The sequence below is a fragment of the Chlamydotis macqueenii genome, chromosome Z (assembly GCF_036417535.1).
Source record: "Chlamydotis macqueenii isolate bChlMac1 chromosome Z, bChlMac1.mat, whole genome shotgun sequence".
Lineage (NCBI taxonomy): Eukaryota > Metazoa > Chordata > Aves > Otidiformes > Otididae > Chlamydotis > Chlamydotis macqueenii.
In genome coordinates, this window is record NC_141593.1 from 76,592,138 (window position 1) to 76,614,899 (window position 22,762).

Below are 22,762 nucleotides of genomic sequence, written 5' to 3' on the forward strand. Positions count from 1 at the left end.
ATCCGTATTTTATGTGCAGGAGGAGAGTAAGGCCAGTTCAATGAGAAAATGGCGTTGGTGACAAAGTCAGCATAAAAAGTGTCCCGCTCTCTGCAGTACTTGACATTTCTTGCAGCCACCGTGCCCAGTCCAACCCTCCTGCCCTTTGAGTAGTCCCTGTAGTTAAGGCTACACACAGGATGATAAGCGTGATGTGGCTGCAGAGCTCTTAAAGCTGGGGGTTGTGAAATACTGTGATGAATCCTGGTCCTGAGCTTTAGCTGCTAGGCAGCACTGGTGTAGAGGCAAAATGGTGTGGTTCTGCATTAAATAATAGTGAAGAAAACATACCCAAACCATGTGAGGTATGTAATAGATATAGACTGAATCTAATTCCACTGTTTTTTTCAAAGCTAAAAGTACTCAATTATTATAAACACTTTATTTAATGACAATCCCAGGAGGCCTCTAAGTCCAATAAGAATAAAACACTACCACATTCAGAGAAGAAAAAGGTCCACTGAGGTAGAGGTCAGCTGTTTTCATATTGATACATTAACATGCTTTTGCCTAGCCAAGGCTATACTGTTTGTACAGTGAGCTCACGTTGGAGCCATCGGCTGTTTTGCACTGCTAGCGGGCATTCCTGGATGTAAAAGCTTTTGTCTTGCTGCCAGTGAACATCCTTAGGGCCACCATCTCAGGACATCAGGCTATTGATGCAAATCCTTCCCACTGTGAGATTAACCTTATTATTTATAACAGATGTAGAATGGGCTGATATATTTTCATTTTTATCCAAAGACTGATTTTTTTTCCTTGATCCAGTCTGCATTGTCCAAACACACGAAACAGCAATTAAAACCAGAACCACAGAGAGCCGCAGATGAGATGAAAAAATAAGCACAGGGGCATGCAAATAGAGGAATACTTTCCATCAACTACACTGTAAACATAAGAGCATTTTAGTAATTATCATTTTAAATGGAAACTTCAATGAAACTTAGACCCAGGATTATTGTATTTTGTTGCCATAAGCAGGACTGACACTGATACACTCACTTAATCTCACTTGAAATGTTATGTTTTACCATGAGGTTTCACAAATGAAATTTTCCTGTCAGTTTAGGAAACGTAATGATATAATGTCAGAAATGAACAGTTTTAAATCTGTCCCATGTCTGACAAAAATCAAGACATTGTTCCTTGTGTTAGCCAGACCCTAGTTAAAAAAAATATGAACTTTCCTTTGAGCAAAGATTGGAACATACTTGGTTGAAGAAATATAATTCCTCCTATCCTAATTTGAAGATGGAGGAAAACAGGAAGGAGTGGTGCCATTGAACGGGATGGGCTGGAGTTGGCGTACTTCAGAGGGAGATGCTGTTCAGAGTAAACTAGAGGGGACAGTCTATACCAGGAGGAGGGACCCAGACCTTCTATCCAATGGGTTGGTGCTACATGATGAAACAGTCACAGTAAAAAAGGTGAAACTCTTATTTTTTCAGTTGTGTTACTGTATGCAGTAAAGAAAAGCTTTCTCATTGTTTTTTTTTTCACTCTACTATCAACCAAATAGTGCCTTTCAAATGTGTATCTCTGCATGTGCACAAGTATTTGCACCAAGCTTCAGACTTCCCGATCTGCCCCTACAGCTATCAGCATCTCCCCTTCCCCAGGCACTCCTGGCACAGCAGGTTGCATTTGTACTGGAACCTCCTCGCTTTTAATAGCAGAACGCTAATGAACTTTCGCTTCAGAGGTGCAATGCTGAGTGGCACCAGCCGAGTCCATCTGGTCCAGATGCGTGGTGTGATGAACACTCTAAAGATTTTACACTGGCTCTGACCCTTTTACACTGGCAAAAACACCATAATGCTGTAAAACATAGGGGAATCCCAGTTTTTGATTGGGAAGAAGATAGACAGTTATTTCTCTGGAATACCTCGAAGTCTGATGGAGTTATGTGATTAGGATATAAGGAAACTTTCAGAAGAATATTATTGAATTATTAAGCATCCTTGCAACCCAGGGGTGGGCTCCAGGACTGTGTGCACAAGAGCACAAAAGGAGAAGAGATGTGCTGGGGTCAAACCTGGCTAAACAGATGCTGCATGTTTCTGACCAGGATTCATGGCACTTGCTATTCCTTGCAGTAAATATTTGCACTTACCATGTTTTTATTTACATCCCTGTTGTTTGGAAACCACCCTGTGAGGTAGATCATTCCTGTGCCCTGATGTTGCCCACCTCATACTGTGTCTCCTGATCATAGAGCCCGTACCTGCAGCCTGGGCAGCTGACCAGAGCCTTGCTTTCACTTAGCTAAAGCTGAGCAGAAACTGCTTTCCCTTCAGTGGCTCATCTCAATGACAGCAGCTGCAACGAGCAACCACTGCAGCGCCTGCCCAAGCGAAGAGGAGATTGAACACACCAGAGCCTTTGGCTAGCAGAGAAGAATAAAGTAAAATGCTTTCTCCTCCTACTAATTTCTGTCTTCACTTAAAACTGTTTTAGACAACTTAAACTGGACATGTGTTATATCCAGTTTTCTTTAGCTCCTAAGTTTGAAAAGAATAGTGTACATTCTTATTAAAAATGGATTAAGCGAGATGAAACAAACTAAATCGACTATCCTGCTGGGATGATAACTGTGTAGGGCCTTTCTGCACTTGAAAATGGAAGGTTTCAGCAGCCTTCAACCAGGAATGGAAAAAGAGATTCAAAGAAGTAAGCTAAGCCCATGACATCTGTTTGGTTCCAAGAACCACTCAGCCAGTCTTGTTGTGCAGGGTAACCATATAACCATCGTAATGTACAACAACCCTCAACAAGACAGTCATATATTTCTCCTGTTTACCAGTGTGAAAACCAAGGGTTTATTTTCTTCTTTTCTTTTCATTTTTCTTCCTAACTACTTTCCACAGATAATATGGTTTTTCTATAAATTTCTCTCTGGCACACACTTGCTGGTCAGTATAAGGGTAAGGGAGGCGACTTCACACAACTTCTAGTTTACTGCTGTGTTCAGCGCAGTGCTTTGGGGAAAAAGGCCAAATGCTAGTTTATATGCCTTGAATCTCACAAAATTTATCTGAATTTCATAAGAGTAAAGGAAAGCTGAATTTTTGGTCCTCTTTAAACCCGTTTCTAATGCTTTGTTTGCTATTGTTTTCAAGAATATTGCTGAGGGAAATTACTACAGACTACAAGGCAGGTAATATAGAGATCTATTTTATGTAATTACAAGGCTGGAAAAAAAACAAAACCATTGTCTCTGGAAAACTAATTTAACATTTTTCCTCTTTGTAAGAAGATTTGCATTTGCTCAGTAATCTAAAATGTCCTGAAGTTCTGTAAAATTGCCATTAGAGGAATATTTAATACAATTTTGCCTAAGTCTACTGTAGAAACATGCAATGACTTCTGTAAACTGATAGGAACAAATTAAAAACATATGGAGTTCTTCATACTATGTTTGGTCATTCTTTTTTGGCTTCCCTCGCACCGGTTCTCACTGGGCACTGAATATGCCGTAGGCTAGCATAAATTATAGAAGCCCTAATGTTCTTCTAATTTATGATCATTGTCATGGGCTGACAGGCCAAAATCCCCTGAGGGCAATGAATCCCACTTCTCAGCTTGCTGTTTTCACTAGTAATATACTATCAGCAGTATTAGGAGAAAAAAACTGGCATTACTTAACACTGTGCAAATCTGAATTTAAGTATAATTCAGGTGTTACCTACCTTCCAAATTCAGAGCTACCACTGCTGTATCATCCTCCAAACCTTCAATCACCTCGCATTTATATCTCCCGTAATCCTCCAGTATTATATTTGTGATTATAAGAGAGGCATCATTTTCACTGCTTTCCCTCAGAAACACTCTGCCCTGGTAGTTTCCGTAGCTCTTTCTGTGGTGTCCCATTGCAACAAAGACGTCCACTTCTTTGAGGTAATCTGAGGTGAGTTTGGTCCACTTGACCCGGATTTTGTGGGTTCCTGAGCCAGCTGTTGATCTGTGTTCATGGTAAAATTTACACGGCAGTGTGACATTGCCACCCCGATGTGAGAAGATTTTAGCTTGCTCTGCTACCACAAGTAGACGGGGTCCATTTTCTGCTGGGAGTCAAGGAGAAAAACAAAAACAAGAATTAGCCTGCAATTTATCTTTTACAGAATGGATATCATCAATGCCATAACAACCACCAGCTATATTATACATTAGATCTGCAGGATCATTTTCCTGCAATAATTTTGTACCTATGCAGTAGTAGGGCATGCAAATCAGTTATATATACCAATTTACTAGCTGCAAGTATGTCTCTGTGTGTACACTTCTAGACAGGCAGAGAGGCAAACTGGTTCACAGCATTGCCCCCTCAAATAGGCAGAGGCCATCCTATGTACTCCACAGTCATGAAGATAGAGTTATATATTTACAGAGTTGTATAGCTGGTGGATGAATGCCATCATCCAAAAAAGGTCTCCACACAAACATCCCATATTTCCCTGTCTGTTGTCCAAGAGCTGTCTATCAATGCTGCATTTTTTTTTTCATAATTCAGTTTTTATATATGGACTTAGCTTATTTAGGTGGCAGCATACAAAGTCCCTCACAATCTGGGATGCAGTGCATTACAAACCAGAAAAACCATTACTATACCAAATAGTGCTATATTGACAGAAAAAGTGTCAGCATAACTCTAAATTGTCTCATTTTCTATTTGTATGTTATTCTAATTTTTAGTTTGAGTTCCTTTTCTGACATACTTCCACCCAAGTAAGGAAGTCCAATTTATCTTAAAATATAAAATCCAGTCCTCTGCTGCCCACTTTCCTTATCACCGCAACCTGTTTTTTCATCATCTATTTTCCTCTTCTCCTTCAAGCCCATCACTATTTTATCTTTGGTATTTTGATTTTAATTTTCACAAAAACCCACACTTAACCAGTTGGCTCCTCTCCTCCTCAACCTCACACTCAGATTCCCTGCTCTCTTTTCTCTCTAGTAGGTCACTACGGCTGATGTTGCTCTATGAAATCATTATATTGAGGACAGTTAGCTTGAGCAGGTGCTTGCTTCCAGCCTGAAGTCTCTGAGGCTTCTTTGACAGGCTGTGGTGCCTTGGGAAAACCCTGGAAAACACAGATTTCATGGTAGCAGCTAGCAGCTGTATTCAAAAGCGAGAATATTTCCTTCTTTCAGTACCTCTTGCCTCTACTCTCATGCGGAGTTTGCAAAATAGATTTAGCAAGCTCAGCGCTGCTGCAGATACTGCCGTCCTCTATCACTGAGACATCGACTGAAGCTAGCAATGAATCACCAGTGCTCTGCTCGCCAGGAAGGAATTACCGATCTCACTCTACACAGCAGATTGCGAAGAAAGACTTTGTAATTCCCTCAGTAAGTCAATGTGGCCACCTAGAAATGTGATTCCTGACTCTAAGGCTCCGTCTGGCTCTCTCTAACTTCAGCAAAAGCCAAGGCTTACTTCCTAAATGCGGAGGCTGCCGAGAGGCTGACCCTATGAAGGCTAGCAGCAATTTTCTGCTGGCATCCATGAGGATGACTCTGAATTGACAGGGCAAAACCACAGAAATGCAGGCAACAATCTCGTCAGCCAGAGAGAGGTGTGGATGGCTGAAGAAGGGAAGCGCTGCGATGGAGATGGGCTGACAGACGAGGTTTCAGTGAGGAGCCCACCAGGGAATATCCCACCCTGCCAGCTGTCTGCTCACAGCACTGCCAAAATCTGTGGTTTCTGCAGCCACGGGAGGTGCAGGGACACATTAGGATCTGTAGCTCATAATGTCTCCAGACAGTCCTAGGCTCCTGAGTCTTGTTGACAGGTCTGCTGGCTAAATGATATATGCACCTAAACTGCAGTTTCAGCTTGGCTTCACTATCTGTCCACGCTGCCTACACTAAGCAGCAGAAGAAACCCCAGGGTATCTGGCATTTTATGATTATGCAAACACATTCAGGGGTGGTAATTGCAAAGACAAGCTCACTGAGTGCAAATATGCATCCATTTAAGAAAAACAGGTATCCCAAATGTGTAGTTCTTTGTCAGGTGATGCTGTGTCAAGAGCAGTGCTAATACCTGGACAGAAGAGACTAGCCATGGCACCAGCTTCCTCAAAAATGAACAAGCTTGAGTGCTGCAAGTTCTTTTACCAGGATGAGGGACCTTCCTATCCAGTGAAAAGTAATTACTGCAGGACGAGTCACCTGCAGGACCATATAAGTGGTTTTCTTTTTCACTGCCTTTCCCAGACGTGAGCTGAGGCTGAGGGCTGGTCTGATAACCCATCTTCCCGCTTTCAGAGGAGAGCATCCAGGGAGAGAGGTGATCTGAGGCAAGGCACCATGGAAAGTATTGCTAACACTGTTTCCACAGGATGAGGAGAAGGAAGAAAGTGAAGGCAGCCAGGATGACTTCTCTGCGAATTTCTCTGTTTCCTTCTGGGACAAAGATGTTCCACAGGCTTCTGTCCACCTTGGGAGGAGAAATGTTATGCTTTGGGGTGGTTATTACCAAGAAATCTGAATCAGAGCTCAACTATGTTAGCTCTTAAATACTGAAATAGTCAAGTTAATAAATATTAGCTGAAAGTACTGGGGCAGGAGGGGAGAGTCTGACTCAGGCTGCTAACGTTCAGTCTTTCTAATAACAGCTAGTCTGTGCCAACAAGGCCTGGAGACTTGCCCAGGGCACTGTCACCTCTGACTCTAGTGTTAGCATCCTAACGCAGTGGTGTGCCTCTCTCCTGGCTGCTTCCCACCTCCTCTGGCCCTTTGCAGCAGCCATTACCTGAGTTTACATCTCAGTAAGTGTAAAGAAAAGAGGGGATGGTAACCTGGGAAAGGAAAGAAGTGTGGCTTTTCTCAGCCTGGAACATCTCCTACATCCCTGGAGTTTCAAAGGGAGATGCAACACTTGAAATATGCCTTCACCCTCAAGATTTCTAGAAGCTGATTCTTTTTTACAGAAAAAGAGATGATGGCAAGATGGCTTCTCTCTAGCAAGATAGTGGGGCAGAAAATTACATTGCTGCCGCTCCTAGACCTAGGAGAGGAGGAAAGAAGAATCCCTGGCTTTCGAGGAAAAGCAGGTATCAGATTCGGGAATGCTGCAGTTTCTTTTTGGGCTAGAAGACGTGCAGAAGACTTGCAGGCAGCAGGGATTTGGGATTAAAAATAAGATGACTAGGGTTTGGCGAGAGGCCAAGACATCTTTATTATCCAGGAGTCAGTAAGCACTAGGGCCAAATTCACCTAACTGCATACTTTTGGAAGCACGGCGAGGTGAATGGTCTTGATCTTTCTGGAGTCAATAGAGAAGGAGTTAAAAAGAGAAAACACAACAAACAAAAAAATGCTCAAACACTGAGCAAACCAGAATCCGTCCACTTACAGTATGTTTAGCACTCTGGATGCAGCATTCTATCTTACTGCTGCGAAAGTCAGCTTAAATCAGGAATGAATCCTGCTTCCTGGGTCACCCTAATACAGTGAGCAATGATCTGTTGTGAAAAAAATGATCTGATTATGGAAGATTGGGTAAACATTGTTTTAAAGGTTGGTTAGAATGGCTCCCTGGCTGCTCTCCTCATCAGATTTCGGACAAGGCTGCTTCTGAATAAAATTTTCTTTGTATCTAAATGGCAGGAATATGTAAAAGATGAGTGCAAGAAGGAAAAAGATGGGACAGAGGAGTGTGATCAGGGAGTCCAGCATTTTACTTGAAGAGGACAATACTTCTTTCTCCCCAGAACTACTTTCTTCAGAAGTACCATCAGAGAATTTGTAAGGTGAATGGCCAAACAACTATAAAGTCTGCAAACCCCAAATAATCCCTTGCTGAACAGTTGTTTGCAGCAGGACAGTTATGGATCCTAGTTACTGACTCTGGTCTCAAGTTCAGAAATAGGATGAGAAAGGTTTACTAGGTGGAGTTTTCAGTGTATTTTACTTTGTAAGATACGCAGCAGCTTAGCTGTTAGTACAGAGCCAGGCGTCACTGTCACGTATTTTCCACTCCTGCTTCCCCACTATCCATTCTGACAGGCTGTGGCCTTTTGTTAATTCTCTTTATGCAATTAGATGGACGACAAAAGCAACATAACGCAAAAACAGCTAAACTAGCTATAAATGAGCTTGTCCAAGTTGCAGAAGCTGTCCAGCTGTGTGGGATAACAGACAACTCTGGGAGCTCCTTTTCCAAGCCGTAGGGAAAGAATGCCTGCCACAAATGAAAAGTCACTTGGAAACCTGCTGTTCAGGTTGGCTTTGCTGTATCTCAGTGGTGCCAAATTAAGCTGGTATATACTGCAGACACAAGGGTTATCTTCCTACATTAAGTAATAAGACACGGGCAGCGGCACACTGTCCACCTCTGTTTTATTCTCCACCTCTCTTTCTCCCTATCTGAATGCTACGCAATTAGCACTGCTGATCTGGTTGTCATTACTTTGTACACATCTAACCTTGACTTCAGTGTGATTCCCATTTCAAGGACAGTAAGCGGAGTTGCTCTCATGCTACTGGAGCTCTCTATTCAGTCTCACCTGCTGGCTTTATTCATTTAGTTCCAAATTTTACTACTGGACACATATTCAGATTTGTCTGCCTTTTTAGTTGCTTTTTTTTTTTTTAATGTAGGGTTTTGTTTTTGTTTTGTTGGGGTTTTTTTTTGTCTTTTAAGTGGCTTCTGCACTCAAGAGTAATGGCAAGCCAGGTTTGGAAGGCCAGAAGCATAGTGTGGGGCAGAGAGGATGACTCACGCCATGATCCTTGGCAAAAAGCTTCAGCCAGTTTATCCACCAGAACTGTCCAGAAGCTTATGCTGACCTGGCTATTAAACTTGATTATTCCCACATTGTAATGGATTAACTTACAGAGCAACAGTGGGGGAAAAAAAAAAAGTACATTTTTAAAGGGAAAAACCATAAGTCAGGGATCATACCATAGACGTGTTTTGTCAGATAAAATCATCTATTGCCTAAATGTTCCACACTGTTAGCAAGCCATTCAGTCAGTAACACTGTGTGCCATTCTACTTTAAACAAAAACAGAGTTGTTTCTTGCTTTCCTGTAGTGTTATCAAGGACTTGAGCACCACTCTCGTGCTAAAATATCTTCACTCGTCCTATAGCAGTGGCGTATTTTGTAATCTTACCACCCTTATTTAAAACTCAAAAATAATTTCTGTGATAACAATAATTCCTGTTTGTTATAACATGTAAAGAAGTGTATTAATGATATACATATTTATGTGTGTATTACTCAGAGAATCTGAAGGGAAAAACATGAGGAAGAATTACACACACACTTTTTTTCCACAAACTTTTCCTACTACATTTTTTCTAACTGTGTTTTAACTACCTATCTTTTTACTTTTGCCTTCAGAAAAAAAAATCTAAAAACTTTTGTATATCAGCTGTAAAACTATGAAAAGCTGTTCTTATTTGGCCCAAGCATTAATGTAATTTTGTTTACATCACAACAAAGAAAATACAAGCATCCTGTGTTCCTACCTCTAAATTGACAGGATAAAATACTCTCTACACATTACTTTTAAGTTTTGATGTACAGCTGGTAAGAGAGATGCTACATAAATCTCTGTTAAAAAGTCCAGGTACATGGTTCCAAATAATAGTACAGCTAAAAATACTTGTTTTATAAATGGCAGAGAAGAAATCTCTCTCCAACATAGAGATTACAAGACAGAGGTAAAACATTTTTCAGCTGATCCCATCAACTCAACCTGAGTAACATGTTGAGGGCAATTGTTAAAGGGGCCATATTAACTAAAGTTTAGGTTTCTAGGAGACCTAACAGCACATAAAACCATCAGGGAAATACCAAACTTCAGCTCTTCTGAAATATTGGCACCTTTTGCCTTTAAGTAAACTTCAAGTGTGTGTTTACATCAGTATAGATAAAGAAACTGCATGAAGATCAGGCCTCATAGAGCAGAACAGAAGAGAAATCATGACAATGTCTCTGCATCTCTTCTGTACAGAAGGAAACCTTCATGGGTGGCATTGAGACTGTTTGACAAAACCAAAATATCACAGAGAACCGGTGAGGAGATTTTCCAGTTCTTTAATTACCTTTAAATGCTATACTTAGACTGATGTAGCAAGTAAAGGCCAATTAGTGATTTAAATTTATATTTAGTGTGAATCCTTTTGCTTCTGTAATAATTTTTTTACAACTGAAATATATTTGTACCTATAATTTAATGTCTATTCCAGAATATGCAGTCCTGAATGCCTTTAATGAAACCAACATGCCAACAGGAGGTGAGGTTGCTCTTCGCTGACATTTCTATTACATGCTGTTGCAACATGCCATGCTCTAGAGAGGAAAGTAAGTTGTGTTGATGTAAAGGAAGCAGCTCAGTTATAAGAAAAGACTACAAAATTAATCATGATATAGCCTGAAGTGTCCTGAATTGCAAAAAAAACAAAAAGGTAGATTTAGATTAACAAAAAGGTAGAGTCAGATTAGATATTAGAAAAAAAATTTTTTACGCTGAGGGTGGTAGAACACTGCCCAGAGAGGTGGTGGAAGCCCCATCCCTGGAAACATTCAAGGCCAGGTTGGAGCAACCTGATCTGGTTGGAGATGTCCCTGCTTGTTGCAGGAGGGTTGGACTAGATGACCTTTGAAGGTCCCTTCCAACCCTAACCATTTTATGATTCTATGAAAACTAATAAGAAATTTTAAGCAGAAAAGATAGACGCAAGATAATGGAAAGAAACAACAGGTAGCATCACTGAAAATGGGAAAATGTAGAAAGGTGGACCAAAGGAAGAAAGTCAAAAAGAAAGTGGAAAATCATGAAACTTGGGAAGAGTGTAAGAGGTCAAATCAGTAGTGCATCTATGTCTTATGTTTTGGGCTAGTCTGACAAGTCTATGCAGCTTCTTTCTCTCTGTTCTGGCTTATTTTGAAGAAAAGGAAGTGGACTGTACATAAAACTCATTATCATGCAGAACAAGTTGGGCAAAGATTTTTTTTTTCTGCTTTTTGTTATTGATTAATTGATTTAACTTTCTTTTTTTTTATTTCTTCAATAGGGCAATATTAGAAAGTTTTCAGCTCATTCTGTGTTGACTTGTTTATTGGTACATATAAATAAATCTGTGCAGAGATCCTGATAGGCAAACGGATGTATTCTTGTATCTGGAAGGTAAAGAAATGCTGCATAATATAAATCCACTTATATTCAAGGAAAAGCTAAAAAGTTAAAGGCTGATCCTTCACAAACCAAACTTTGTATTCTTTTCACTGGCCTTTCGTGTTGTATTTCTAAAACCTGATCAAACTGGAGGCATATGTTAAAGGCTCTTGCCACCCTTAATTACTTAACTTAGCAATTACTGTAATGGCTTAGTCAACTTCGTTTATTTTGCAGAACAGCTACACACAGAAGAATGCTCTTATCTCTGAAGGGTACTCTGCCTCTTTGAATAATTGGTCAGCAACTACCACTATGAATAGATAAGAGAGAGGTATAAAGCTGAGCACTGAAAAGAGTCATCTTCCTCTCTCATGGGTCACAGACTCCTTTGTAAATGTTGACTTCAGTGAAAAATCTGAGTTTTTAATTATATTGATATGCTTAGAATAGTATTGTTTTCTGGCTGTGGACACTTGTGTGGCTAGGGTATACTTCTGTCCCACTCTCACATTGATTAGATTATTTCACTCAGGATTATAATCTTTTCTACCAGAGAGGAAGATGATACAGTCAATCAGTCTGGCATAATGACCAGCATGACCGAAACCATGAAATCCACTACATGATTCAGGAAAGGAAATAAAGTCACAGAATAGATAAAATGCAGCTTTAGGTATTTCATAAATTTTGTTCATGGATATTGGAATAAAACTAAAGAAGAAAAGATATAAACAATAAAAGTGGGACGGAAGCAGAAAGGAATTCTGGTAAAGGCAGGGAGGGAAAACTGTCTAGCAGACGAGAAATTTGACTGAGGTCCAGTTTCACAGCAGAAACAAGGATATTCATGAAGCCAGTGACTCATTTCTAAGAAAAATTGAAATATTTAAAAGAGAACATATCTATGGCTATTGCAACATTAAGAGGTTGGCAAGTGTTTAGTAAAGCTAAAGAAATCCACAGTTTCTACAGTGCAGACATCTGAAAGACAGAGTTGTGTTCATAAAATTGACGACCTGTCAGTATAACCAGAAAACAACTCAATTTATGAAATACTGTTCATTTTGGTTAGCAAATGCTGAGTCTAAGAGAAATGGCAGGAGTTTTTATACTAATGGAGGGGCAGCAGAGTGGGGTAACTAGATCTGGTTCCTGACACAGAGGTGTTAAGGGAGTCAGAGACACGCTGAAATAGCTGTCAGAACATAATACAGGTGGCTGCTTTTCAGGAAGGCCATATGAAAGATAAAGGTGATCAGGTGGCACTGTACGTTAGTGGTTGATACATCACATTTCTCTGGCCTTATAAATTTATTTTTATTGTATAGTTGATACCAAATTAGGTTCACAGCAGGTTGTGAAGAAACAAGACAAGGAGTGAGGACAAAACGGAGCATAGATTAAATGTATGTCAGGAAGGACTGTAAAAGATCTTACTATAGCAGTGAAAAAAGTATTTTAAACAAGTACAAGTTCATTTTGTAGTATGGACTCACTACAGAGATAAAGATGGAAGACAACAGAGGAATGACCGAAGTGCTGTTAACAAATCCTCTCTTTCTGATAATATTGGTTTTGATGCTTTGAAATTATGATCTTGTTTAAAGTACGAGTGCACTGATAGGAAATGAAAACATAAAGATGAATGCCAAACTCGGAAGATAAAGCCTGTTCAAAGAAAAGGCTAAAAAAATCTCACAGTTTGAAATATTGATGTTACTGCTGACACTCGGTATGGCAAACCTGATGGCAGAGATACTAGCTCATCTCTCACTGTAGGAATGGTACCACGTATTTCTGGACAATACCAAAAAACCCAAATATATGTAAGGGAAGTAATATAACCATTAACTAGCTGATTACTTTGTCCTCAAAAGCAAACAAGACCTTAGAACAATTTTTGAAGAAAAATTGTTGAAGAACAGAAATGGAGTAAGTCACTAGAAAGAGGGATAAAACGCAGTAGATACTTACCAAAGGGTGTCAGATTAATTTGATATCAACTATACGATAAAAATAAATTTATAAGGCCAGAGAAATGTGATGTATCAATTGCTTGGAGCTCAGGGGAGAGAGTAATATGAGAAACACATGAAATTACACAGGATGGAGAAAACAGGTGTTTTGGTAGAAACCTTGCTAGGTGTCTAAAAACTAGACACACAGGAGACTGCAATTGATTGGCCTAAAACATAAATAATTAGCCTAGAAAAAGGCCAGTGAACTGTGTCCAGTATAATTTTTGAAACTTTTTAATATTTCCACTGATTTTACCTTATAAGGTAAATGTAACAATTAAATGAATAAAATTTTCACATGGCGTATTAAGCACCACTGAAGATGGAATGGATATTTAGAATATCTGAAGAAAGAAGGGTGGAAAAAGTATGACAACATTTAATACTGAATGCATAAGCTGTATAAAGAATTATTGATATAAACCTTGTACTTGTTAATTGTGGGTGATAATGAGGGAGAATGACTGAGTTTATCACAACAGACTATCGATCAGCACTGCAGCATGTCTGGAAATAGTATAGATTTGATCCAAGGAAAAACAAAGCACTGTTAGTTGGAAAACAAAAATACCAATACTAGCCCAAGATCTTATCTGGAATAAAATCCTGGCTGGTCAGACTCAAAAAGTACGAATTTCAAGCAAGAACTAGTGTAGAGATGAACCACTAACATTGTCAGGTAACTGAACATTATACACTTACAGAATAATTTGAGAAAGTTTACTCAAATGACAGTTGTGAGTATACTATGTTACCTTATTAATATTCTAATGTGAACATTAAAGAAGAAAAGTTGTTATTTGAAGGTAAGGAACAGCACTAGGAGAAGCACAAGGCCATACAATGGCTGTGAACAAACATGGAGATTTAGGAGAGGTTCTTTCATCTCAGAAAAGCAGGGTCCAAAACTACCTTGCAGTAGTAAGACTTGAAATGTAGCTTTTTAAAAAATGAAACTAAACCTATAGGAGATTACATGATGTAAAGAAAGAGGAATAGAAGACAATTTAGCTCATTGCCTCAGGCGGCCCCTTTCAGCTCTGTGTACTTGACTACACAACATCTATACACACCTTTTGTAATTCCAAGGCATTCCAAAGCACACAATCCAGGAGAAATTTAGCTCTACATCTCTTTGATTTCAGCTGTGGAGGGGGATGCTACACACCTTACTGTAATATAAAATACCTTTTGTGTGAAGCTATAACACATGTGTTCCACAGGCTTCCCTGATTTCCAGCTCATTTCCAGGTGTAGATCAACACATGTGTTTATGGCAGCATTAGGCAGAGCAGAATCCCAACCCTGATGGGATTCCACAATGCAGAGAGGAATTAAAAAAATTAATAATAAAAATACCAAGTTCCAAGCAGTTCTATTCTTTTTGATTTGTGGTCTCTGTATTTCAGGACCTGAATCACCCGATGTACAAAGCTGATGGTAGAGCTTTATCCAGCTTTCCCTGAAGGAATAAACTCTCAAGAGTCAGATGAGTTTTCACAGGTAGGGAGAGTGGTCCATCCTGAAACTTTCATCAGCTTTGAGCTATTTAGCACTTGCAGACTGCAAGGTACACATGCTGAAGGACTAATAAGCAACACGTATGACTTGCAAATTACACTAAACTGCTGAGTGAGCAAGTTTAACACAGACAGATTAATAATTTTTATTTTATTTAATTATTTTAACTAATTTAATCTTCCAAAAAGATAAAATTCAGAGACAAGGAACTGCATTATACAATGAAAGGCAAACTATATGTTTATTAGTCACGGGTGTCAAATTTGAAATTTACGCTAGAAAACAAATGTTCATCATCTCACGACAGCCATATGTCTTCATTTTGATACAACACATTCATTTGACCTTCATCCTATGAGTTTCCTTAGAGTGAAACCAGCTCTCTGCTATTCCTTATTTGACCTTGACAATCTGAGTGCTTGTTTTAATAGGTGCAGGGTACCTTTAACTTCTGTGACTTTCCTGTGAACTTCTAAATGTTCAGGCTTTCTTAGTAACCTACCCTAACTTGGTAATTCGTATTTACACAAACACTCAAATAACACAATTTGCCATCTGTTGAGAGAAAGGAATCAACTTTAAAGAGAGAAAGAGAGAACAATAATGATATGTTTCTTAATTTTGCAAGATTAATTTTAGTCAGCCTCAAGAAATGTATAAATGAAAGCAGGAAAATCCCTGTTAGTTCTGCCTGTCCCTACTGCATAAATCCCCCATTTTTTCTTATACAGGATGACCCTCAACGACTGAAGCTGAGACTGAAAAAACAGCTGCATTGTACTGCAGACTCAAATCCTGCTACAGCTGTAAACTCTAAGACTCAAACCTGAACCAAACAGGATTATGCAAAATGCCAGTATAATACTTGGTGTGAATTAAACATATGAGGAAAGACACATTTATTTCGGGGTAAGCTACTTTTTTTTTTTTTTTTTTCCTGGTTTAAATTGCCCAATTACGATCTCAGATGTGCTGAGGCTTTTAAAATAATAAACAGCAACAAATTTCTGTAATGTGAAGAACTGTGTATGACAGTCTTCTTAAAATTAAATATATTCCACAATAAACAAAAGGCATTTCAACCCATTGCAGTTGCTTATTACCTTAGGATGCATGCATTTTTCTTTATCTTAAACCATACTGTACTTTACTCACTAATCTTTGCAAGGTTGTGCCTAAGTGCTATTAAACAACGCAACTTTCATTTTTTTTTACTTTCCTTAGGAGTAATAATAATGCAACAGAACCAGAAAAGAAAAGGTTTAGTCATCAGTAATAATAGTATTCTAAAAACCAGTGCAGTAGAATAAAAAATTAAGGATAATTAAGCACATTATTCTGTTTCCCTCAGCAATCTGAAGATACTAGTATTTTCTCACATATTTCCTTACCTTGAATGTGAATAATTCTTTCATGCTCCAGACTTGAGTTGCCAGGGTGAGGTTCAGCCCAGCAGACAGAAATCAGCACCAGAAAAAGTAGATTCTTCATCTTTATGGTCAAAAGAATCTTCTTCACTGTAAGGGCATCACATACAAAGAGGCTTGTGAATTTTTGGAAACCTTTACAGTGTTGCAGTGCACAACTTGTTACAGCAATGATCTTACAAGGGATCTATAACATACTTAACCCCCTCAGCTGAAAAAGTTACAGCAGCTACTAATATTTTAGGGATGAAGACTGGACCTTTTTATCAGGGACTTTCATTAAATGAAACTGGCAATGCGTATTTAACCCTGCCTATGCAGAAATGCAACATGAAAAAATAAAAGCACACACACAAATATCCATAAACCAAACTCCTTGCAAGACCATATGTAAGCAATATCTGTGTTTCAAAAATGTTCTAGTGCACTTTTCCTTTCCAGACGTACTCTAAATCTGGTCTGTAAATACAGTTAAAACAATAAAAGCCATCACTATATCAGTATCCACTGCATGATGCAATCTGCTGGTGATAGATTTTCAAGATTAAAACAATCTTCTCGTAGGTTTTGGCATTTCAATCAAGACTGCAAGTTCACTTAGCAGTCAGGGTGGTAAGTTTGCTTGAGCTAAGCAGTAAAGATGACAAAACATTTCTTAGGCTGACTAGAAAGATCTATTTTATTTCAGATCCACTTACCATTTTAAAGATGCCTAAATACACAATGAAATGTTCAAAACCATGCACAAAGTAGGTTAGAGTTGTATATGCTACCACTGCAGTTGCCCTGATTGATTTTTCATTCATTTCTACTTAGAATGCTGACGCACTAAGTTAGTGTGCCAGGTAGGGTCTCTGCAGTCAGCAGAGCTGAGCGCTGCAGGGAAAATCTCTGCCAGCCTCTGAGTTGTAATTAGGCAAATGAAGACCTGAAATAGAACAGGAGGCATAAAATACAAGAGGTTTTATATAGAGGGTTCAGGCTGCTGTGTGTCTTACACGTATAATTTTTATGACCCTGATTTTTTTGAAATAAAAGATAGCTATTTCCCAACTTTGCCTTTCAAGACACTTAAGATTTTTTCCCCAGTCTTCAAATAGTGGCAGCATTATTTACATGTTTTCTGTCTAATGCAGAGAGAAATTAATTTTTTCCCTTTTTCTCTATCAGAGCTAGAAACACATCAAAGTTGCAGGGTACTCTTGATCAGAACCTGGGTCAGGGTCAGAGTTTTGCAAACAGTCCCTGTCCCCAAATAGACTCAAAAACCCATCTGTTTCAAGTCTAGATCCAAATATTATAATCTGAACCAATCTCTGTTACACACTAAAATGCAGAAATGCTATTGCCATTTTTTTCATAACAGAACATGCATATTACTTGCCTGCCCTTCCATTTCTTCAAAGAGAGTTTGGATGTGATTTCAAAGCCAATTCAGCATCCCTTACTCCTTACTGTGGAGTGTCTAGAGGTAGGGGAAGTGCTCACTGCACACTATTTTCCAGGTGGTCCACGCTCAGCAACTCCAGACTCTCCAGCCACTCCCTCTTTCCTGGAAAGCTTAGCAGGCTGATGACCTCCATTCTGGAGAGCAAGGACAGATGTGGCTCCTCCTAGAGCACATTAGCCCCAGCCTGGGCTGACCAGAGAGGTCAGAGAAATGCAGTCGGATGTTCCTGCTGCACGATGGGACCACCAGCCTCGCTGCTTGAGAGAGCAGGGCACACTTGTGTAAAACACACTGCTCTTTCCCTCACAAATGACAGACCTGGCACCTGATCTATTTCCTCTAAGACTGAAAAATGTTTCAGGTTTGGGTTTCCTTTTTTTTTTTTTTGGCTGTTGAATAACAACTGATAATTCTTTTTTTTTTTATTGGTGGGGGACAGTGTTATTGATTTAGAAATAATCTGATTAACAGATAAGCTTTGATTTTGAAGGCAAAGTTTATGGAGGTATTCCCACCTCAATCTGCAGCTTGGATGCAAAACCTCCTGGACCAAATGAGTGGGCATAAAGCCCACAGGGGCTTCACAACCCTGCTATGGAAACATCTTAGCTGCTTATTAACACGCCTCTACCTCTTGCCACAAACCTGCTCTTTTCCATGGCACTAGTGAAAAAAACCCACATAACCAGATGACAGGTAGTACTACCTTTTTTGGGGACAGCATCCCCATCTCCACCAAACTCTGTGTGCACAGAGATTAAGGCTCTATTGTGGAATAAGAAAGATTTACCTTCTGGTTACACGGATGGAGAACTCCACACATGCCCCCCTTCCTTGTCAAGGTCTCCCTAATATGATGGAGAAAAGCCCTCCATGTAGCATCATCAGGTGATGACTGTCAGAATAACTAGTTTTAGGATGAGCCTCGTGCACTGAGGGGGCATCTTTTAGAGGTATTTGCCTGTCCTGTTTTTCTTCCTTTTCCTCAATTACCTGGATGCAGCTGAACAACTCCATATGTCACATGCCACAGACATGGTACAAAATCAAACTTGCAGTTACAGATCAACATGTTTTTTGGAGGGATATACCCAAGATGGTGGTATTTTAGCTTTGTCAATTGGCAAAGTTTACAGTGGCTGGGTTTCTGGTTTTCCCTAACTGCCACAGACAGAAAGGGCAGCCTAAAGTGTTCATTTTGTGTGCAGGAGAACACACAGACAAACAGCACATGTGTGCACATCTGTGCTCACTTTGGCTCTGGGATTGTTCATCTGCACTGCTAAGGTGTGTTTGTCAGACTGCACAAAACTAGTGAGAACTTAAAAACTATTTCCTAGGGGAGCAAATGCCTCTCAGGCGTTTAATAAAATGTATCCACTGCGTAACTTTGCTTGAGTTATCACAGGCTTCATACTTGAGGTCAAACAACTGAGAATAAAGATTTAGCTGGGCAGAAGCGACCCATTGGGGGCCATTTCAACCCTCCAGTTAAGTCTGAACAGTTTTAAGGGTGCTCACTTTTATTGCCATGGACTCTAGCAGCTGAGAAAATGTGGGTTTCTGAAGCCAGGAATACCCCAACCTCATACCACTCCCCTCTTGGGATTCCCCATGATGGGAGCTGTGGCATCGAGCCAGAGCAGTGCAAAGAAACGTTACCAGGCCAAGAATCTGACCCCTAGTGTTTTGTAGGTTATCCAAAAAGCAATTAGCCAGAGGAATTCACATCCTCAGCTCTAGCCAAAGCAATAGAAGTCAGACTCCATTTCTGCAGCAGCCTAGGAAGACCTCAGGGGAGAAATGATAGGTGTGGATGTTTTCATATTAAAATTAATAAAATCTTGGCTGGGAGTAAGTGAATTTTCGCTCAGAAATGGTAATGATTAGTCATACTGAAGAAATTTGAACTGGTTTCAATTACTGCAGTTTATGAATCTCCTATCTCCCTGGAGAGGCACACAAAGAAGCTGAAAAGTAGTTTTTAAAGAGACATCTTGAGGCTTAGTGAAGTACTCAAGGTGACTGTACATTCAGTTTTTAAATTCTCAAGAACTGTTCGTTCTTAGATACAGTTAAATATACATATTAATCACCATTTTGTCATACTTAGCCATAATTGATCTACTACTGGCATTCTAGAAGGCTATAAAGCACCAGTGTTTCTATTTTAATGTAATATTCTGAAAATTAACAGAATGCCTTCAAGTAATTCATAAGTAACAAGCATTTCTCTGAAGAACAGAGTACTGAAAAATGTTACATACTAATCTGTGTTTTAAATACTTCTTACTTACTGCTGCAACTACTTTCTCGCTACAGAACATGAGAGCATCCACTGTGCAAGGACAAAGGTCCACCTACCTCAATATTCTCTCTCTGACAGTAGCTAAAAGCCTGGGGAATACCTTTGTTCATAGGAGTTAATTTTTGTCTTACATTAAGACATGATGATGTCCTATATCAAATGCTTGTTTCCTTGAGAAGAAAGACCTATGGAAGCCTGAGCTTATAATGGCTCAAGAGCGTATGGTACTACAACCAGCACCTCCTATGATCCAGTGGCTGATACTGTCATCCTAGTAAGATGGGTGCTTGAACTAGATTTTACCTAACTTATGCAAAAATCTGGCTGTTTTTGTGGAAGCATCTCTCTGCTTTGGATCTTGCAGGTCTGAGATCACCTCACAGCTAGGCAGATATCTACAGGACCCTCAGAGAAGAGGATGTTGCAAAAACATTGCCATCTTCTCACGTGTGTAACTCTGTGGCGCAAAGAAGGTGTAGGAGGAGAGAAGGCCAAAAGCAGGTACCTGTGGAAGAAGGAAATGAGGTCCCAGCACACAGGGACAGAGAGAAAACCAAAGTCTTAGGGCAGACACAGGGGACTTCTTCATAAAAGGTTCTGGTTTTTTTCTGTAAAGTTTTCTATATTTGATACAGTGACACCAAGCAAGTAAAGGCAGTAACTGATGATATGTAAAACAGGTAACAGAATCTGTAAAATTTAGGGTTGAAAGAGCCCCCAGGTCTGTGGACTGTTCACATCTGTGCACAAACCTGCTGTATAATATAAGCCTTTACACGTCCCCTCTCTGCGGAGCTATGCTCCATCTGGGAATTGGTACTAAGCACTACAGAAGTACCACTAATGAAACAAAATTTACTTTTTTTTTTTTTCAGGGAGAGGTTGTCAGCTGCAGTAACTGAGAGTCTCTCATTCTTAGACACTGCTGGTAGACAACAGTGGATGAATAGGATGAAGACCAGTCTAGGCAGTATGCACATACTGTCTTCAATAGCCTTTCCTAAAACCTGGAAGTTGGAGTAGAATCCTTCAACCTAGCTGATTAGACAGACTTTTGGTACCAAAATACTGGCCCAAGTCTCCTAAAGATCATCTCTTATATATATGTATATCTCTTATATCTCTTATATATATGTACAGACACATAGGTTTAGGCAATGCAGTCAAGCCATAAGGATGGAATTCAGCTCCAGATTGTGAATGCCTAAGTTAGTGTGTTTGTATGTAAAATATTTATATTTCACTGAGAAGTCCAAGCTATTGTTACAGTCAGTTTATACAGTTTATACCCAAACAATGTGATCAGTGGAAAGTAGATGTGTGTTTAGTTGACCTAGGATGCCTTTTATCTATTTACTTTTATTTTTTAATAACTTCCTTTGCCTGCTGTGTGACTTCTCTGAAGAAGTGGGAATTGTGGGCTTGAATCTTGCACAATGACATGGAGGACATGGAGGACACACTTTGCATAGCCTCTTTGGCTGGGTGGTCTGACATTAGACTGTTTTGCTAACAAGGTACAGATGCAAATTCATTTAGTTGAGGACTCATCACTCTGGACTAAAGGGGCAGCAATGGACAGAGGTGCCTGAAGTGCAGATTTGGCTCAAGGGCTCCTTACAAGCAAGAATTCAGAGTTCCTCTTGTAATTAGCATTTCTTTTGGCTAGCTCTAGAAAGCTTCCGACTCAGCATGGTAAGCAACACTTTAAGAAATAAATACTCATCTCTCTATTGACTACAGAAGGAGGGTGAGTGTTCTGACTCATCCTGGTAGCACTGACACATTCGTTTTAGATGTCCTGATGCCAAAAGTGGGCAACTAAAGTAGGTAACAGCAAAGTCAGCCTTACTCTTGAAAGGCACCTGGCTTCTTATAAGTATTTACAGTCTCCTTCAAAGATCTTCCTTTCTCCAAAGGCAACAGTAAAATACTCTGTTCCAGCTACAGACTTAAGACCTCAGTCAGTTAAATCAAATGAAAATCCATTTCTTGCCCTGATATGCCCTTACATCATCTAGTCTCCACTCTACTTTTCACTTAATTTACTAAGACAACAGGTTCTTCTCTGTGAAAAAGCCCCCCAGGCTGATGGAATTAAGGCATGCAGACTCAGTAAACTAATCTTCAAGCTAAACTGCTCCCACAAAGGAAATTTTGCTGATGCCATGGCAAAAAGAAAGAACAATTAATGGCATAAGCATGATAATGTTTACATGCTCTACTAGAATGACTTAGAGCAAGCTTTCCAAGACCTCCTCCCATGCTACTTCATTAGTTAAGGCAATTTGGAAATTTGTGAATCTGCATGAGTCCTGGGGCCATCTAAACTGCCAGACAGTCAATGTCTGGAGAACAGGTTGTCATAGTAGTTCCCTAACCATAGGCAGAACAGTTCAGTGGAAAAGCAGCATGACCGTTCAACGACATCTGGAATCCCCTGGAGTCTATTAATTCCCTGGGAAGAATGCTGTTAAATTGCTTGCAGGGAGAAAGAAATTATCTTTACAGTCTTTGAAGTATCTGCCTTCTGTTAGATATGGAATTTGTTCCAGATACACGGGGTAGCAATGCTAACAATACTTTTGACATTATTCATAAAGTATAGCCAAGGTCGTGTGGTCTGGCTTTACAACTAGAAGTTAGAAAATTTGGTACTCTAGGCTTAATGCAAACAGGGATAAGGTAAATATGCTGCAGTTAAGGTCTGTCATTGATGGAACACTGGTTGCTCAGTGCTTTGAGTAGTTTTCTTTCTTGTTCTTTACAATGGACTATATAAATACGCCCTTAGTAGAAGGAAGTTCGGATGTTTTTGCTTCAAGTATGGCAACGGGATGTTCTTCGATAATACATAGT

General features: G+C 39.6%; 1 protein-coding gene across 2 annotated transcripts in view; it reads right to left on the minus strand.

Annotated features, from left to right (window-relative positions):
* HAPLN1 (hyaluronan and proteoglycan link protein 1) overlaps window positions 1-16,221 on the minus strand; it is a 29,268-nt gene extending 13,047 nt beyond the window's left edge. The window contains exons 1-2 of one of the 2 annotated variants that reach the window (XM_010124587.2): window positions 16,110-16,221; window positions 3,729-4,103 (exon numbers count right to left, since the gene is read on the minus strand). In XM_010124587.2, coding sequence (XP_010122889.2) covers window positions 3,729-4,103; window positions 16,110-16,209 — 475 coding nt within the window. In that variant the 5' untranslated portion in view covers window positions 16,210-16,221. The remainder of the gene's footprint in view (window positions 1-3,728; window positions 4,104-16,109) is intronic. The other variant, XM_086770809.1, reaches the window with a different exon arrangement.
* Between the last annotated feature and the right edge of the window lie 6,541 nt (window positions 16,222-22,762).